The 15,189-nt window shown below is 38.7% G+C and overlaps 1 protein-coding gene across 1 annotated transcript in view; it reads right to left on the bottom strand.

Moving 5' to 3' along the window:
• DHX40 (DEAH-box helicase 40) overlaps positions 1-14,814 on the bottom strand; it is a 48,602-nt gene extending 33,788 nt beyond the window's left edge. The window contains exons 1-7 of the mRNA XM_008271199.5: positions 14,518-14,814; positions 13,519-13,686; positions 12,365-12,510; positions 10,706-10,825; positions 10,300-10,527; positions 10,023-10,089; positions 8,974-9,105 (exon numbers count right to left, since the gene is read on the bottom strand). Of these exons, the coding sequence (XP_008269421.1) occupies positions 8,974-9,105; positions 10,023-10,089; positions 10,300-10,527; positions 10,706-10,825; positions 12,365-12,510; positions 13,519-13,686; positions 14,518-14,629 (973 nt within the window). The 5' untranslated portion in view covers positions 14,630-14,814. The remainder of the gene's footprint in view (positions 1-8,973; positions 9,106-10,022; positions 10,090-10,299; positions 10,528-10,705; positions 10,826-12,364; positions 12,511-13,518; positions 13,687-14,517) is intronic.
• Positions 14,815-15,189: the final 375 nt, after the last annotated feature.

Below are 15,189 nucleotides of genomic sequence, written 5' to 3'. Positions count from 1 at the left end.
GCCTGGCTACTCAGCTTCCTATCCAATCTCTGCTAACGCACTTGGGAAGCAAAGTACTCGGGCCTTTGCCACTCACATGCGAGTTCTGGATGGAGTTATGGGCTGGTGGCTTTGGTCTGTCCTAGCCCTGGCTGTTACAGATATCTGGGGAGTGAAACAGTGGATGAAAAGTCTCTTTCTCTCTGTGTGTCCCTCTCTGACACTCAGCCTTTCAATTACATGAAAATAAACATTTTAAAAATCATTATGTAAACAACAAATTAAAATGCTTCCTTTTTAGAAATTTCACTTTACCCTAAAACTCTACATAAATTAGAAATGTCCTTTCTGAGGACGGCACAGTGGCGCAGTGGGTTAAAGGCCCCATCTGCAGCGCCGGGATCCTATTTGGGTGCCCATTCAAGTCCCGGTTACTCCACTTCTTTTTTTTTTTTTTTTTTTTTTGACAGGCAGAGTGGACGGTGAGAGAGAGAGAGACAGAGAGAAAGGTCTTCCTTTTTCCGTTGGTTCATCCCCCAATGGCCGCTGCGGCTGGCATGCTGCGGCCGGTGCACTGCGCTGATCCAAAGCCAGGAGCCAGGTGCTTCTCCTGGTCTCCCAAGCAGGTGCAGGGCCCAAGCACTTGAGCCATCCTCCACTGCACTCCTGGGCCATAGCAGAGAGCTGGACTGGAAGAGGAGCAACCGGGACAGAATCCGGCGCCCTGACCGGGACTAGAACCCGGGGTACCAGCGCTGCAGGCGGAGGATTAGCCTATTGAGCCGAGGCACCAGCCTGCTCCACTTCTGATCCAGCTCTCTGCTATGGCCTGGGAAAGCAGTAGAAGATGGTCAAGTCCTTGGGCTCCTGCACCCATGTGGGAGACCCAGAAGAAGCTCCAGGCTCCTGGCTCTAGATCGGCGCAGCTCTGGCTGTTGCAGCCATTTGGGGAGTGAACCAGTGGATAGAAGACCGCTCTCTCTGCCTGTCTATAACTCTGCCTTTCAAATAAATAAATAAATAATTTTTAAAAAAAGAAAAAGAAATGTCCTTTCCAAACATACTTATCTACTCTCAAGTCTGCTTTTCAATCATTTCTAAAAGCTCCTAATTTCTTTGGCCTTCAAGCAAGATTTCAGATTCACTTATCATTTTATTTACCACAATTAACTAAAAAGTTCTGAAACTGCTTTTCTGACAAGAATTAGATTTCTTTCACATTTTACCCTTCACCCATACACTTTACAATATTCTACAGTTGCAAACACATGCCGGTTTAATGTTTGTTTATAAAGTGTTATAAAAAAGTTAACTAGGGACTGGCGTTATGGCGTAGTGAGTTAGGCTGCCGTCTGCAGTGCTGGCATCCCATATGGGCACTCATTCGAGACCAGGCTGCTCCACTTCCAATCCAGCTCTCTGATATGGCCTGGGAAAGCAATAGAAGATGGTCCAAGTCCTTGGGCTCCTGCACCCATGTGGGAGACTCAGAAGAAGCTCCTGGCTTCTGGCTTCGGATTGGCACAGCTCCAGCTGTTGTGGCCAACTGGGGAGTGAACTAGCAGATGGAAGACCTCTCTCTCTCTCTCTCTGCCTCTCCTCCTCTCGCTGTGTAATTCTGACTTTCAAAAAAATAAACAAATCTTTAACAAAAGAAAAAATTAAATACTTATATTCCTAAGCAAGTTCTCTTTCTCCAGGAAGGGAAAGGGAAAATATACAATTCATTAAGATACAGAAATTCTCCTAATTACCTCCATGCCCTGATTTTCCTACTTCTGAAATATTCTGACTCACCCTAGACCACATATTCCAGTACTTGTAATTACCTAGGATTTTATTTTAAAAAGAGGAGGGAAAGAGTCAGGCAATTAGCCTAGCAGTTAAAATAAAGTTAAGACATCCTTGTACCAAATTAGAGTGCCTGGGTTTGATTCCCAGTTTCAGCTCCTGATAAAAGCTTATTAATAATACAAACATTGTGAGGCAATGGCTCAAGTAACTGGGATCCTGCCACCCATGTGGGAGACCTAAACCATGACCATGGCTGCTAGCTTCAGCCTCAGCCCAGCCCTAGACATTGCAGGCATCTGGAGAGCAAACAAGGAAATGGGAGTTATGGGAGTTGTGTGTGTGCGTGTGTCTGCCTCTCAAATAAAAACTATTTTTAGAAATTATAAAGGAGGGAGGAAGAATTGGCAGACGCAAAAAAGATGTCCCAACGTCTACCAAGAAATAAAGATACAGATGAAAGACCATTAAACATTCCTAGTGGAGTACTGCTTCTAAGAAAGATGCAGGCCGGCGCCGTGGCTCAATAGGCTAATCCTCCGCCTGTGGTGCCGGCACCCCGGGTTCTAGTCCCGGTTGGGGCGCTGAATTCTGTCCTGGTTGCTCCTCTTCCAGTCCAGCTCTCTGTTGTGGCCCGGGAGTGCAGTGGAAGATGGCTCAAGTGCTTGGGCCCTGCACCCACAAGAGAGACCAGGAGAAACACCTGGCTCCTGGCTTTGGATTAGCACGGTGCGCCAGCCGCAGCGCACTGGCCACAGTGGCCATTGGGGGATGAACCAACGGAAAAAGGAAGACCTTTCTCTGTCTCTCTCTCACTGTCCACTTTGCCTGTCAAACAAACAAACAAACAAACAAAAAAGATGCATATGGAAAAAAGAAAGAAAGAAAGAAAAAAGAAACAAAACATTTATCTGTTAAGGCCAAATAAACCCTTCTCATAGAAATGGTCCAAATTTCCTCCAAAAAAGAGCTCAAAGTATAAATGTGTGTGTGTGTGTGCATGTGTACAAGGAACATAATTTTAAGTTATAAACTTCAAAAAACTTCCCATCAAAAAGAAAAAAAGATGATTTTGGAGCAGAATAAAAAGGTATAATACTGCTCAGCTCAAATTCTGCCCTATTCCTAGAAGTCATCTATGTGAACCAAAAGTACCTTGAAACCTCTAATAGGGCTAAAAATCGAACTCCTGACATAGAGAAATGCTTGAGGTAATAAGTAAATGTAGCTGGAAAAGACAAAGATATTAGAGGGGAAACTAAAAGTCATGGAAGGCAGAGACAACCCAACCTAAGAATAACTGGGATCCCTGAAACAGAAGGACAAAACAATGGGACACACATTACATTCAAGATGCCACCTAGGAGTTTCCCCGAGGCCAGCGCTGTGGCTTAGCAGGTTAAGCTGCTGCCTGCTGTGCCAGCAGCCCATACAGGCGCCAGTTCGAGTCACAGCTGCTCCACTTCTCTGCTAATTGCTCCAGTTCCCTGCTAATGCACCTGGGAAAGCAGCAGAAGATGGCAAAACTACTTGGGCTCCAGCACTCATGTGAGAGACCCAGAAGAAGCTCTTGGATCCTGGCTTTGGCCTGGCCCAACTTTGGCTATTATGGCCATTTGGGAAGTGAACCAGTAGATGAAGTCTTCTCTTGTCTCTCTGTAACTCTTTCAAATAAATAGTTTTTTTAAAAAAAGAAAAGGTTCCCTGAACTGAAGAACTGAATATGCAGATCAAAAGAGCACATCAGAAATGTTCTTCATCATGTTTGCAGTTCTGATGGCTACACAAGTATATTATCAAAACTTAATGAACTATACATTTAAAATAGGCATATTTTATTTATTGTATGTAGATTTTATCTCAATAAAGTTCATTTTTAAAAAGAACTCTTCAGCTCAAATGCTTTTTGCCACCCATACGGGAGACCTAGGTTACATTCCCAGCTCCCAGTTCCAGCCCAGCCCCAGCCATTGCAAGCATCTGGAGAGTGAACCAGCAAATGGGAGCTCACTCTTTCCTCTCTCACTCTCTCAGCTTCTAAAATAAATAAAAAGATAATTTTTAAAATTTAAAAAACAAAAGAACACATCAAATTTCAGGGAATTTTAACAGAAAACACTTAACATCCCCCCAAAAATCCTGATTATAACTACTGAACTTTGAAAATAAAAATAGAAATTTTCAGGTAATCAGACAGAAAAAGCAAATCACTTACAAGGGTAAAAAAAATCGGGCTGGCCTCAGACTTCTCCGCAGCAACACTCAATGCCAGAAGACAACTGGGCAACGTCTACCAAGTTCTAAGGAAAAGAAAGTGTGACCCAAGAACATAAAACCCAGCCGAGATGTAGTGTAAGTATAAAGGCAAAAGCCAGACATTCTCAGACACAAAAGAACCCAAAAATAAATAAATAAAGCACAGCACTCAGGAGCCCTTTTATTTTTCAAAAAAAGTTAAAATCTACTCCATCTAAAAATTTTCAAACTAATTTAGGAACAGAGAAACCATGGTAAAAAGACTTTCGGTGAACACTGAAAATAACAAAAAATTAGAAAGAGAGGATATAGAAGAGTCAAAGTACTGCTTACTGTCTTCATCTTTCAAATTAGGGAGCCAACAGACAAAATCTAATCAAATATGTTCTATAAAGAAATTGACTTAAACTTAATATTTTTCATCTTCTAATCCTCAAAGCAATTTTCATAAAATACTATCTCATTTGGTAAAGAAAGATTTACCTGAGGTTTATTCCTTCAAGTAAATGCAAATAAGAGCAAACACTTTTTTTAAAAAAGCAACTTACAGAATAATCTCACTTCAAAAATGTATTTCTATCAACTCATCTATATCTGTGTGTACATACATACACACAGAGAGGTCTGAATAAGATTTTTCCTGATGTTAAAGAAAAGTTGCTATTGAATGAATATTTGAGATGAGTTCTTTACTTTAACTTCATAATTCTGTACAGTATCACTTTCCCTCAATTATGTAATTTTTCTTAAAATTGGAATATGCCGAGACACTAATAGTGTGTTAATTCTGAACAGTAGGAAGTGGATTGTGTACTTTTCTACACTTTTAAAATTTCTGCAAAGGTAAAAAAGAAAAATATAAGATAGCATATAAAATATAACCCTGTTTTTTGCTTTAAAAAAAAGCTAAATAATAAAAACATGTATCACTATATATATTTCCTTTTAAGACAAAAGAAAAGTTTTCTCATTAAGGGATATTCCACAAAGCTTTCACACAAAGCTCACTAACTTTAATCCTCCACTTCTTCAATATTCACATCTAACTACCCTAGACCAAGCCAAATTGCACTTCCCATTCTGAGGTAATGTTTTTGTTTTGCAGACAAAAGAGAAAAAATAAAACTATATTTGAATTTATATAATTATCTATATGAGCAGTTCTTCCACTTAAAACGTTGTACACTAACTCAAGGTAGAGCTCCTTTCCTTTCGTTCATGTATTCTGTAAATACAGGCACTGTTCTATCTCCACCTACTAAACAACCGGTTTTCAAATGCAGTTTCACAATGTGATCTCAGGAGCAATGTGATCTCAGACTATTATGCAAATAGTCTGATTATGCAAAAACATATGTGAGTATATGTGCATTTTTCTTGGGGGGAAAAAAATCTGTGGTTTTTATCCCCTTTTTAGAGAAATCGGAGTTCTCTACTCTTAACAAAGGCTAAGAAGTCCTAACTTAGATAATCACTTTCAGTGCTAAAATTCTCTAATACAATACAAATATGTCCCATTCATAAAATAACTGGTATATTTTAGTTCATAAATTTTTCTGGGGTTCAGCTTTTCCTAGATGCAGGACAAGGTAGAAATGATAGGGAATTTAGCAGAGTGTAAAGCGTGAAAGAAACAAAGGTTTTAGAAATAAAATTTATTTTTTATTTATTTGAAAGACGTAGGTAGAGAGATTTCCCAGCTGTTGAAGATATTTATAATGTTTGATTCAAGATACTAAAATAATATTAGTAAACAGTATAAAAGTAGAATTCAGTTTAACAAACATTTAATCATAGAGTATGCTTGCACTCAAGAAGTTCACAATCTCATAGAAGGGGTAAGATTACCACAACACAAGGTAGAAGGTGTTAAGTGCCAGAGATACAGTAAAGCACAAAGAGGTTCAAATGAGAAAGAGATCAAAACTAGTAGTCAGGAGTAAAATCAGGAAAGGTTTGTATGGAGCTTGCTACACCAGCAACAAAATACACTAGACATGAAACAGCACAATTTCAGCCAGAGAGAAGGGAGAGTAAAAAGGAAAGAAGAAATTCAAGTTAAGGATATAGCAGTCACAAAAAAAAAGAGGGAGGAGCCTGAGAGAATACCACAAAAGGAGGAAGGGTTAGGGGTAGTCCAGCCCACAGCGCAAGGACCTTGGCAGAGAGACTCTACTGCACCTCTCCACATTTGATAAGAATTTCTGATATTTTTTAGAGAAGTAACTTTAAAAAAAGAACAAATTTCATTTATTTGAAAGACAGAGTTAGAGAGTTGGAGATACAGCAAGAGAAAGATCTTCCATCCACTAGGTCACTCCCCAAATGGCCGCAAAGGCCAGGGTTGGGCCAGGCCAAAGCCAGGAAGGAGCTTCTTCTGGATCTCCCACATGGGTGCAGGGGCCCAAGCACTTGGGTCATCTTCCACTGCTTTCCTAGGCACATCAGCAGGGAGAGGGAGTGGAAGTGAAGCAGCCAGGTCTCGAACTGGCACCCATATTGGATGCCAGCACTGTGAGCAGAGGCATAACCTTTTACACCATAGCGCTGGTATCTTAAGATGTATCTTAAGATGTTCCACTCAAATAGGCAGTCACTATCGTGCCCAGCTCAGAAATAATAGCAAATATAAAATATTCACCTCATCAGTTTTACCTAGTCATTCAGCCTAGCCTTGGGGCATTTTTGAAGCCCCTTTATTATAGGTAAAAGGCAGGAAATCTCTCTTCCCTCTTCTTACTCCCAAGGGCAAGTTTTCTGTCCCTTAAGAATAAAATGAAATAAAAGAAATGATGTTATAAAAGTATCTCTCCCCATACCCAAAATATCAACAATCAAGAAAAAAGTGTTATGTGGTATTAATAAAGCTAAAAATGAAAGTCTAAGATCCCAAGCACCTGCCCTTTTCTTCTCCACTTCATCCAACTCCACCTCATCCATTACTATCTCATCAGCTCCGCCTCAATGCCTCTGTATACTATTAAAATTACAACAATGTGATTATGCTCATAATGGGTCACCAGTAGCTCACTCTTGATAGTGACCTCAGAATCAGAAGGGAAACTAAAATAAACAAACCCCATTCATAATGGGTCTATTCACACCTAGTCAAACACCTTTACCATTTATACGTATATACCAACCCAGAAAATCAGATGCATTGGGAAATAAGGCTGAGTGCAGGTTGAATTCAATCTGGAAGGATAATGAATGCCAGGTTACAACACTGGCATTTTAATTCAGTTGGGAATAGCTGAAGATACCCAACAGAGGACTGACACATCAGAGCCGTGCTTTTGGAAGTCTACATTTACTACTACAAGAGGGTGGTAAATTAAATCAAGGAAAACAAATAGGATATATGAACAAGTCAGGAAAGTGAATTGAGGATCCCAACTCTAGCAGTCGGTAAAAAAAGAAAAAGATGAATAGATGATTAGGACAAAACAAAGGTCAAAGAAAACCTGTAGGAACTGCCACTTGAATCTCAGTAATAGCATGCACAGAGCAGAAAGCACAGGGGTAGACCCAGGAGCTCTAGAGTTGAGGAGTGAGACTGAACTAGAGACAGCTCCGGAGTCACCACGGAATTGCCAAGGTGAGCTCTGGGTCAACCTCTCCAAAACAGAAAACTGCAAGCTAAAGAAGAAACCTTAACAGTCACAATTACAGAGGCACAAAGGTAGAAAGGAGAGGAGGCTGGCAACAGAGAGAGAGAGAGCAGTCAGGAGAACCAGATAATTATGTATTAACTAAGCAGACAAGATTTCATGAAGATGCTATCATTTCTATCATAAAATCAAGATACAAACAAATAGAAAAAAGACATATATTTGAAAAGAGATCACCAGCAAATTTTAATAGTACTTAAAGTTTTCAGAGGGCTAATCAAGAAGCAAAAACAGATACAGAAAATTATTTTCAATGTGGCAGAATGAAATTATTACTTCATAGAGAAATAAGCATATATTTAATTAATGGTTAATAACAAGGTAACCATTTGGGTTTTGAATTTATCAGTTACAAATAATAATAAAAGTCAGTTAATCAAATCTCTAGCAAAGAAAGATCACCTGAAATAGTCCAAAACTGACTTTAAGAATTCCCTTGAACATGTAAAAATCTAAAAAAAGAGATCTGAGCTTCAATATTACTAGCAAAGGCTTATGTAATACTACAAAAGATTTCTATGGTTCTTTACTGACACATACATTCTAAAACTTAATTGTTAATAAAATATTAAGAATTACCTAATCAACAAAAACTACAAAACATGTAAAATATAAAAATATGTGTCAATACAAATCAAACTTAAATAGGGGGCTAAGGTTAATTTCCTTTTAGCTTTACAAGTTAAATGCCAGAACGAAACAGTTTTATGAAAGAAATTTTACACTTCATTCAACAATACATCGCCAAATATTCAAAGAAGAGTTTGGATTTGCTCTTTGAATTCATAAAACAAGATCATTCTTGAAAAGCAGACTAATGCATGACTACTTAAAAAGAAAGCAATTTACTGTGTTTGGTCTTAGATATATCTCTCAGATCAAATTTCTAGAAATTCTGTGGCAGTGGCAAGTTAAGGCTTGATTTACAGTACTAATATCAAGAAATTACACCTTTAATTTCAAAGAATTCCCGCCAATATATTTGTTCTGCAGGGAAAGGACACAGTCCACTCTTAACAACACTGAGGGATGAATATTCAAGGCTCTTAAAAAAGTAAATGTGAAAAGATTTCAACCAAAAATCATTTTTCTTAAGACATGTTGTTTTCTTAATGTTCTGTTTCATGATTGGGGCATTAATTACAAAGGTAAGGTCAGTTAATGAAAATTGTTGACCTAAATACTTAAGACCCATGAGCTTGTCTGTATATATGTGATTATTCAACAAGAGTTTTTTTCCTAAATCATCGAATTTTCTGGACTAGTGAGGAATTACCTGTTGTCATAGATCCATAACACGGCAATATTAACAAGCCATCTAGGGTGGTATCTTGAACATCATAATCGTAATCAACAGACTCTGCCATCTGAAAAAGTAACTCACAACTTTTTTCAATTTCAAACTGGCCTGAAATGGGAGGGGAAAAAAAATAACTTCAGCAATTTAAGAGCAACACTGACTAAAAGATTTTTTAAAAATATTGATTAAAATTAGCTTTGCAAATAATTATATTTCTCATTTAATCTAAAAGAGATCAAATGAGATATAACAAATCTCAACAATAAAATTTAAAATAGATGAAACACCGAGGAATTTAAATTTCTCAAGGAATAAAAATTCTTTATCATCTTCAAGCTTTTCATGTTGCTAACCCAGAATGTGAAGATGACTCATAAAATTGTTAACATAGGAAAACTAATCCAAGAATGGAATTTAGATATATTTCAAAACACTTCAGTAACCTACAAAAGGCAAAGAGACTGTTATAATGTCTTACTTCAGACAATAGCAGGAGGCAGAGTAGCTGAGCAGAAATGAAATGACTCATTAACATTAGTAGGATACTGCTACTTTAAAAGCTACAATAGGCTGGAATTTAAGTGTCCTATTTATTTTTTAACCTCAAAAAAAAAAAAAAAAAAGCCTTCAGCTTGTCTCTAACACATGGATTCCACAACTTAGGTACTGCTATCACAAAGCACCATCCTACCACTCAAAGAAAATAGCTGGAGGATGTCTTCTCAAAGAACAGAATTAATCATTCAGACTCAGGACTATTTAGTCAGGTAATAGATCTATATACAGTAGACCAATAAAAATAATACTTTACTACTTAATTTCTTTCTACTGAAAGGTCAGTGTACTTTACATGTACTTACTAAATGACCCTTATATTGTACACATATTTTATCTAAAACTATTCAGATAATTTTAAAAAGCTATAGAAGAGCACAGATACCCTAACAGAGGTAGCACTACATCCTGGCACCACATTCCCCTCTTACAAGTAAGGAACACTATTGAACCTGACACAAAATGCTCACCAGTCAGAAAAACCAAGATGTCTCCAGCCATTTCATTCAAATGGATATCCATGGTCACTTTTACAATCTAAAACAAGAAACACAAGCATAATGTTCTAGTGGAAAAACAGTCATTCCCCTACCATCACCTCCTTTCAGTCCACAGAAAAATTAAATTTGGTTCCCAAAAGCACTAGGACCTATGAGGGCTGTGATTAAAATAGCACAAAGCAAATGAATTACCAAACTGCCTAACTAATTAGAATCATGTATTTAAAAAGAAAAACAAAGCCAATACCGCTTGAATATATGCAGTATTTTCTCTGTCTCGTGGGCCAATCAAATTGCAGAATTTCTCTCTGACTGGATAAAGTCTTCCAGGTATGTCAAATATTGGACAGTTTCCAAAAAACGCAGAGAGCTTGGCTAATTCCATAGTTGCTGACATTATCACCACCTTTAAATGCTCCTTCCTGTTAGGAGACTTCTCTTGAAACAGCTTCTTCAATAAACCAAATAAGATATCCTGAAAGAAAAATCTAGTAAGTCACAAGTGTATCTAGGAGCCAACCTATTTAAAATATACTACTATCCTAATTAGGACTAAAATGTAAGTAAGAAGAGGTAATTCTCTATATATAGTGTAAAGCTTTATCAAAAAGCTAACTATTTGCTGATAAAAAAAAATACATTAAAATACTCACTGTAGTAAGAGTTCTCTCATGGGCTTCATCCAAAATAATGACACTGAATTTGGTAAGATTTGGATCTCCCAGAATATGTTTCAGTAAACATCCATCAGTCATATATTTGATTGCTGTTTCCTACCAAACAGCAGAGTATATCAACTTAGGGCATCACAGAAATTCACAACTACTTCCTCAGCTATATATTTTTCGAAGATATATTCATTCATTCAAAAGTCAGAATCACAGAGAGATATCTTCTACCCACTGGTTCATTCCAAATGCCTGCAAGAGCCAGGGCCATGCCAGGTCAAAGCCAAGAGCCAGGAACGCCACCTCTCCCACATGGGTGGCAAGGATCCAAATAGTTGGGTCATCACCTGCTGTTTTCCCAGACACATTAGCAGGGAGCTAGATCTGAAGTGGTGTAGCTGAAATTCAAATGGGTACTACAATTTGAGATGCCCACATCCACTGTACCAGAACACTGGATCCCCCAACCACACTTTTTCCCCCAAGTGTACAGATATTAAGTCATTGAACAAATCTAAATAAAAGAATATATAAAATATTCCAATAAAGATGGTAAATTATGAAATGTGTGATCTACACAGAGACAAGGATGAGGAACTAAGATGAGTGTTTCAGGACAGAGCAACAAAAGTCACTGATAAGGAGATAAAATAAAGTCAGTGGAAAGTGACAAGACAATGCAATGGCTTTGGATGCGCAAGGTGAGGCAAACAACAATGAAATGGAATTCATCTCCCTGCCTCAGTCACTGTTTTAAACAATTCAGGGGAAAAGACAGAGAAAATGGTAAGTGCATACTTCCCACTCACTCTCTCCTCCTCCCTGACCATTCTTCTATAAAACAAAATAACGTCAGTAGATTAGCATGAAACAAGGTGAAAATAAGGATGTAACAGTAATGCAAGCCATAAAACAAGGTTAGACAAAAGGAAGAAAAATTCCCAGCAGTGACCATTAAGAAGGTGAAACCAGGATTTGGAGGAAAGTTAATCTGATAGCCATTCCCATTAAACATACTAAGTAAATATGAGATTGTTTTGTATCTGGTACAAGATTAAGAAATTCTGAGGCAATGTAAATCCTAACTATTAAAATTTTTTAACTTGATGCTATATATATAAAATATATACAGTAAATATTTGTTAATTGCCAATTAAACTGTCAGTTTTCAAGAATACAAACACAGAACATGGATCTACTTTGAAAAACATGCTAAGTGAAATAAAGTACAAAACAATGTATTCCACTTATAGAAGGTGCCTAGGTACGGCAAATATGTAGAAAGAGAAAGTAGACTAGAGATTAACAGGGACAAGGTGGAAGGAGAGATGGGGACTTTCAATCTATTGTTCAACAGATCCAGAATTTCTGTGTGAGATGATGAAAAGATAGTGGTGACAGTTACACAACATAGCAAATGTATTAAAAAATTAAATATGACTGTCACTTATAAAGTGAGGAGAAAATGGGATAAATATCAGACATTTCAGAGCAGAAGCATTAACAATGAGCAAAAAAAATTAATTCTGAGGCTTTGGGTCTTTAAATTATACATGAAATTTTGAAGTTGATATCTTTCAGAATTTTCACCCCTCTTTCTGTAAATTTACAGAACTTAAACAAATGCCAACAAAACTTTTATACCTTAGAGCTGCAATCATCAAAACGAACTTGGTATCCTACTTTTGATCCCAAAGCGCATTTCATTTCTTCGGCAACCCTCTGAGCAACTGATATGGCAGCCACTTTTCGTGGCTGAGTCACACCAATCATACCATGCTGTGAAAAGCCTATCAAAAGCAGAGGTAAAAAACTCAACAATGATAGCAGCTGTTTCTTCCTACTAGAGCCAAACTGTTTCTGATCAATCAATATGAACGCCTAAATGTTTCTAAATGAAAACCTTGCAAATTAACAGCATAATTCATTACATTAAAACCATGGAAATTTAAATATTAATGAAAATAGCACATATTAATAACCATTCCATCCCAAATGTGTCTCTTAAGTGTAAGGTAGTTTTTTTTTTCCATTTCTGTCTAAAGAGGAAACCAAAAATTTTAAAACTTAGGAATCTATAAATCCACACACTTCCTAAAATAAATTTACCTTTGCCACAGAAGTAAGACTGCAACAGCATTATATCACTTTTCATAGGTTCTAAAGGCATTTTTATGTCATTTTATTATCTTTGGAAACAAAAATGCATCTTACAATTGTTGACATCTTTACCTGCTTAATAAAATATAGAATAATAGTATGTCTTAACAGATGGGATTTTAGATTTGATGCACTATATTAACCTAAGAAATTTTTACTTTTTATGTGACTCATACCTAATATAATTTTTTACTCTTCACCAAGAGTAAAGAAGCAAAAGACACTTTAAGGGTAATTTGTTAGGTTACTCAGAGGTAGGAGAACCAGGGGATAAATATACACCTGATAAAGCTGCAAAAAAAGGACCAGGAAATACTCACGTCAGGAACAGACATCAGCATGTCCTTTCCCCTCAAAAGGTTTTCAAATGGTTAACAGTCTACTGTAAGCCAGCCTCACTCTATAGAAAAAATTAATGTCTACCTGTTTGGATTAATTATGTTAATTAAAACTGGAAAAATGCCATCCTAAGTCATTTGTAAATCCAAAATATGACCAAAAAGAAGCAAGGAAGACTTAGGGAGGGTGTGCCAACTAACAGTAGAACAAACAGTGAGTATTTATGCAGAACAACCTACTGGCCTTAAAGAAGAGCATATTTTCTAAATATTCCCAACACTATCCCAGAATAAAATTACCTGCTTCATACAGATATTTGGGGAGCTGAGTTGTTTTACCACTTCCAGTATTTCCAGTAACAATTAGGAATGAATTGTCCCTCACAGCTTGAATAAGCTTTTTTCTTTGTTTTTGAATAGGAAAAGTTGGAGTAGTTCCTCCCTCCTGTGATGTGCATCCTTTCTCTTCTGTAACAACAGAAAAACAACTGTGCAATTAAAAGGCCCGTAAAGATATCTCTGACAATGTCTCAGATCTGAAAAGAAAAGAGCAACAGAATTTCAGGTCTGGAAATTATCAATCCATAACTTCTCAGTTAAATAGTTAAATAGCCTACGTACAATTCATAAGTAAGAGTTTATAAGCCCAGAACAACTTTTTAGTGAGATCTAACAACTTTAGTATTTGTTAATACATAGCTCAAAGTACTTGACAAAGTAGGTCTAGCACAAGGCAACGTATACACATGCATATTTACACAGAAACGCAAAACTCAAATTTTATTGAACAGACCAAAAACTGGAACACGGCAGAAAACTCAGCTGAATTAGAAGCCACCTGTGTTTGCTTCTGATTCATGGTTCAAGTTAGGTCCCTGTTCAGAGTGACTGATATCCCAGAAGGCCAAGTGGTGGGTAACCATGGAAACTGGCTCCTGGAAACTGGCTCCCTTCATACCGTACCCAAAGGCAGGCTGGCGGCCCGACGAAGGGCGGGGGGGTGGGATGAACGGGTAGAGAACAAAGGCTTTACGAGCCTGTTTAAGAGCAGGACGCGTTTCGCTGCTGTGGTTCACTTTTTTGCCTCCAAGTAAGGTTATCACCCAACTTGCGTCTGGGACCGCCCCCCTCTAAGCCAAAGTGCTCATCGGACGCAAAGTTCGTCTCGGGCTTGGAGAGCCAGGAGTATGCCGCGGCTTCCTCCCCTCTCTTCTCTGCCTGGTTAAAAAACACTTTTATCCCCCCCAGAACCCCATGCCATAACTCCCGCTAGCTTCCTTAGCGTCCCACGGACCGCACCTCTATCAGCGATGGAAACAGCCGAGGGCCGCTCTTCCTGGAGGTCTCTAGACCGCTCACCCTCCTCCTGCCGCCTTGGCGCCCTGCCCGCGACGGCGGGAAACCGGGACATAGACCTGGCCCGGAGAGGAGGTGAGCACGTCCAGCGATCTGAGGAGATGGGAGGGGAAAGGCGAAGACGCGCCCTGATGACGTGAAGGTGTTTACTTCCGCGCGTGCGACTCGAAGCGAGGGGAGGGAGAACTGCTCGGTGACGTGGCGCTCGGCAGCCGCAAAGCTCCCGGATCCGCGCCTTCGAAACAGGAGCCGCGGCTCCGCCCCTTCAGTTTCCCGCCAACTGCCACGTGCGCTCTGCCTCGGCCTTCGGGCCTCAAAGTCGCGTCCTTTGCCCACAACCTTTTTCTGTGCCGCAGGGCTCACGGCAGCCTCTGCCAGCACCAGCAACTGGGACCATCCCAGAGGGCAGCTTTCAGGAGCTTTCACTTTTCCCAGTCAGAAGTGACCTGGTCAGGACACACACAATGATCTACTGAGTTACCAAACCCAACTTTGGCTTCTGTAATGTCCTGGAGCTTCTTTGGGGTCTCCCACGTGGGTGAAGAAGCCCAATGCTCTTTCACCTTCTTTATAGGACCCTACATTTTTCATTTATTTGATGTTTTGCCCTAACCC

Source organism: Oryctolagus cuniculus, chromosome 17, assembly GCF_051225735.1.
Source record: "Oryctolagus cuniculus isolate XC-2025 breed Fujian yellow rabbit chromosome 17, ASM5122573v1, whole genome shotgun sequence".
Taxonomy (NCBI): domain Eukaryota; kingdom Metazoa; phylum Chordata; class Mammalia; order Lagomorpha; family Leporidae; genus Oryctolagus; species Oryctolagus cuniculus.
This window is presented reverse-complemented; position numbering and strand designations above follow the sequence as displayed.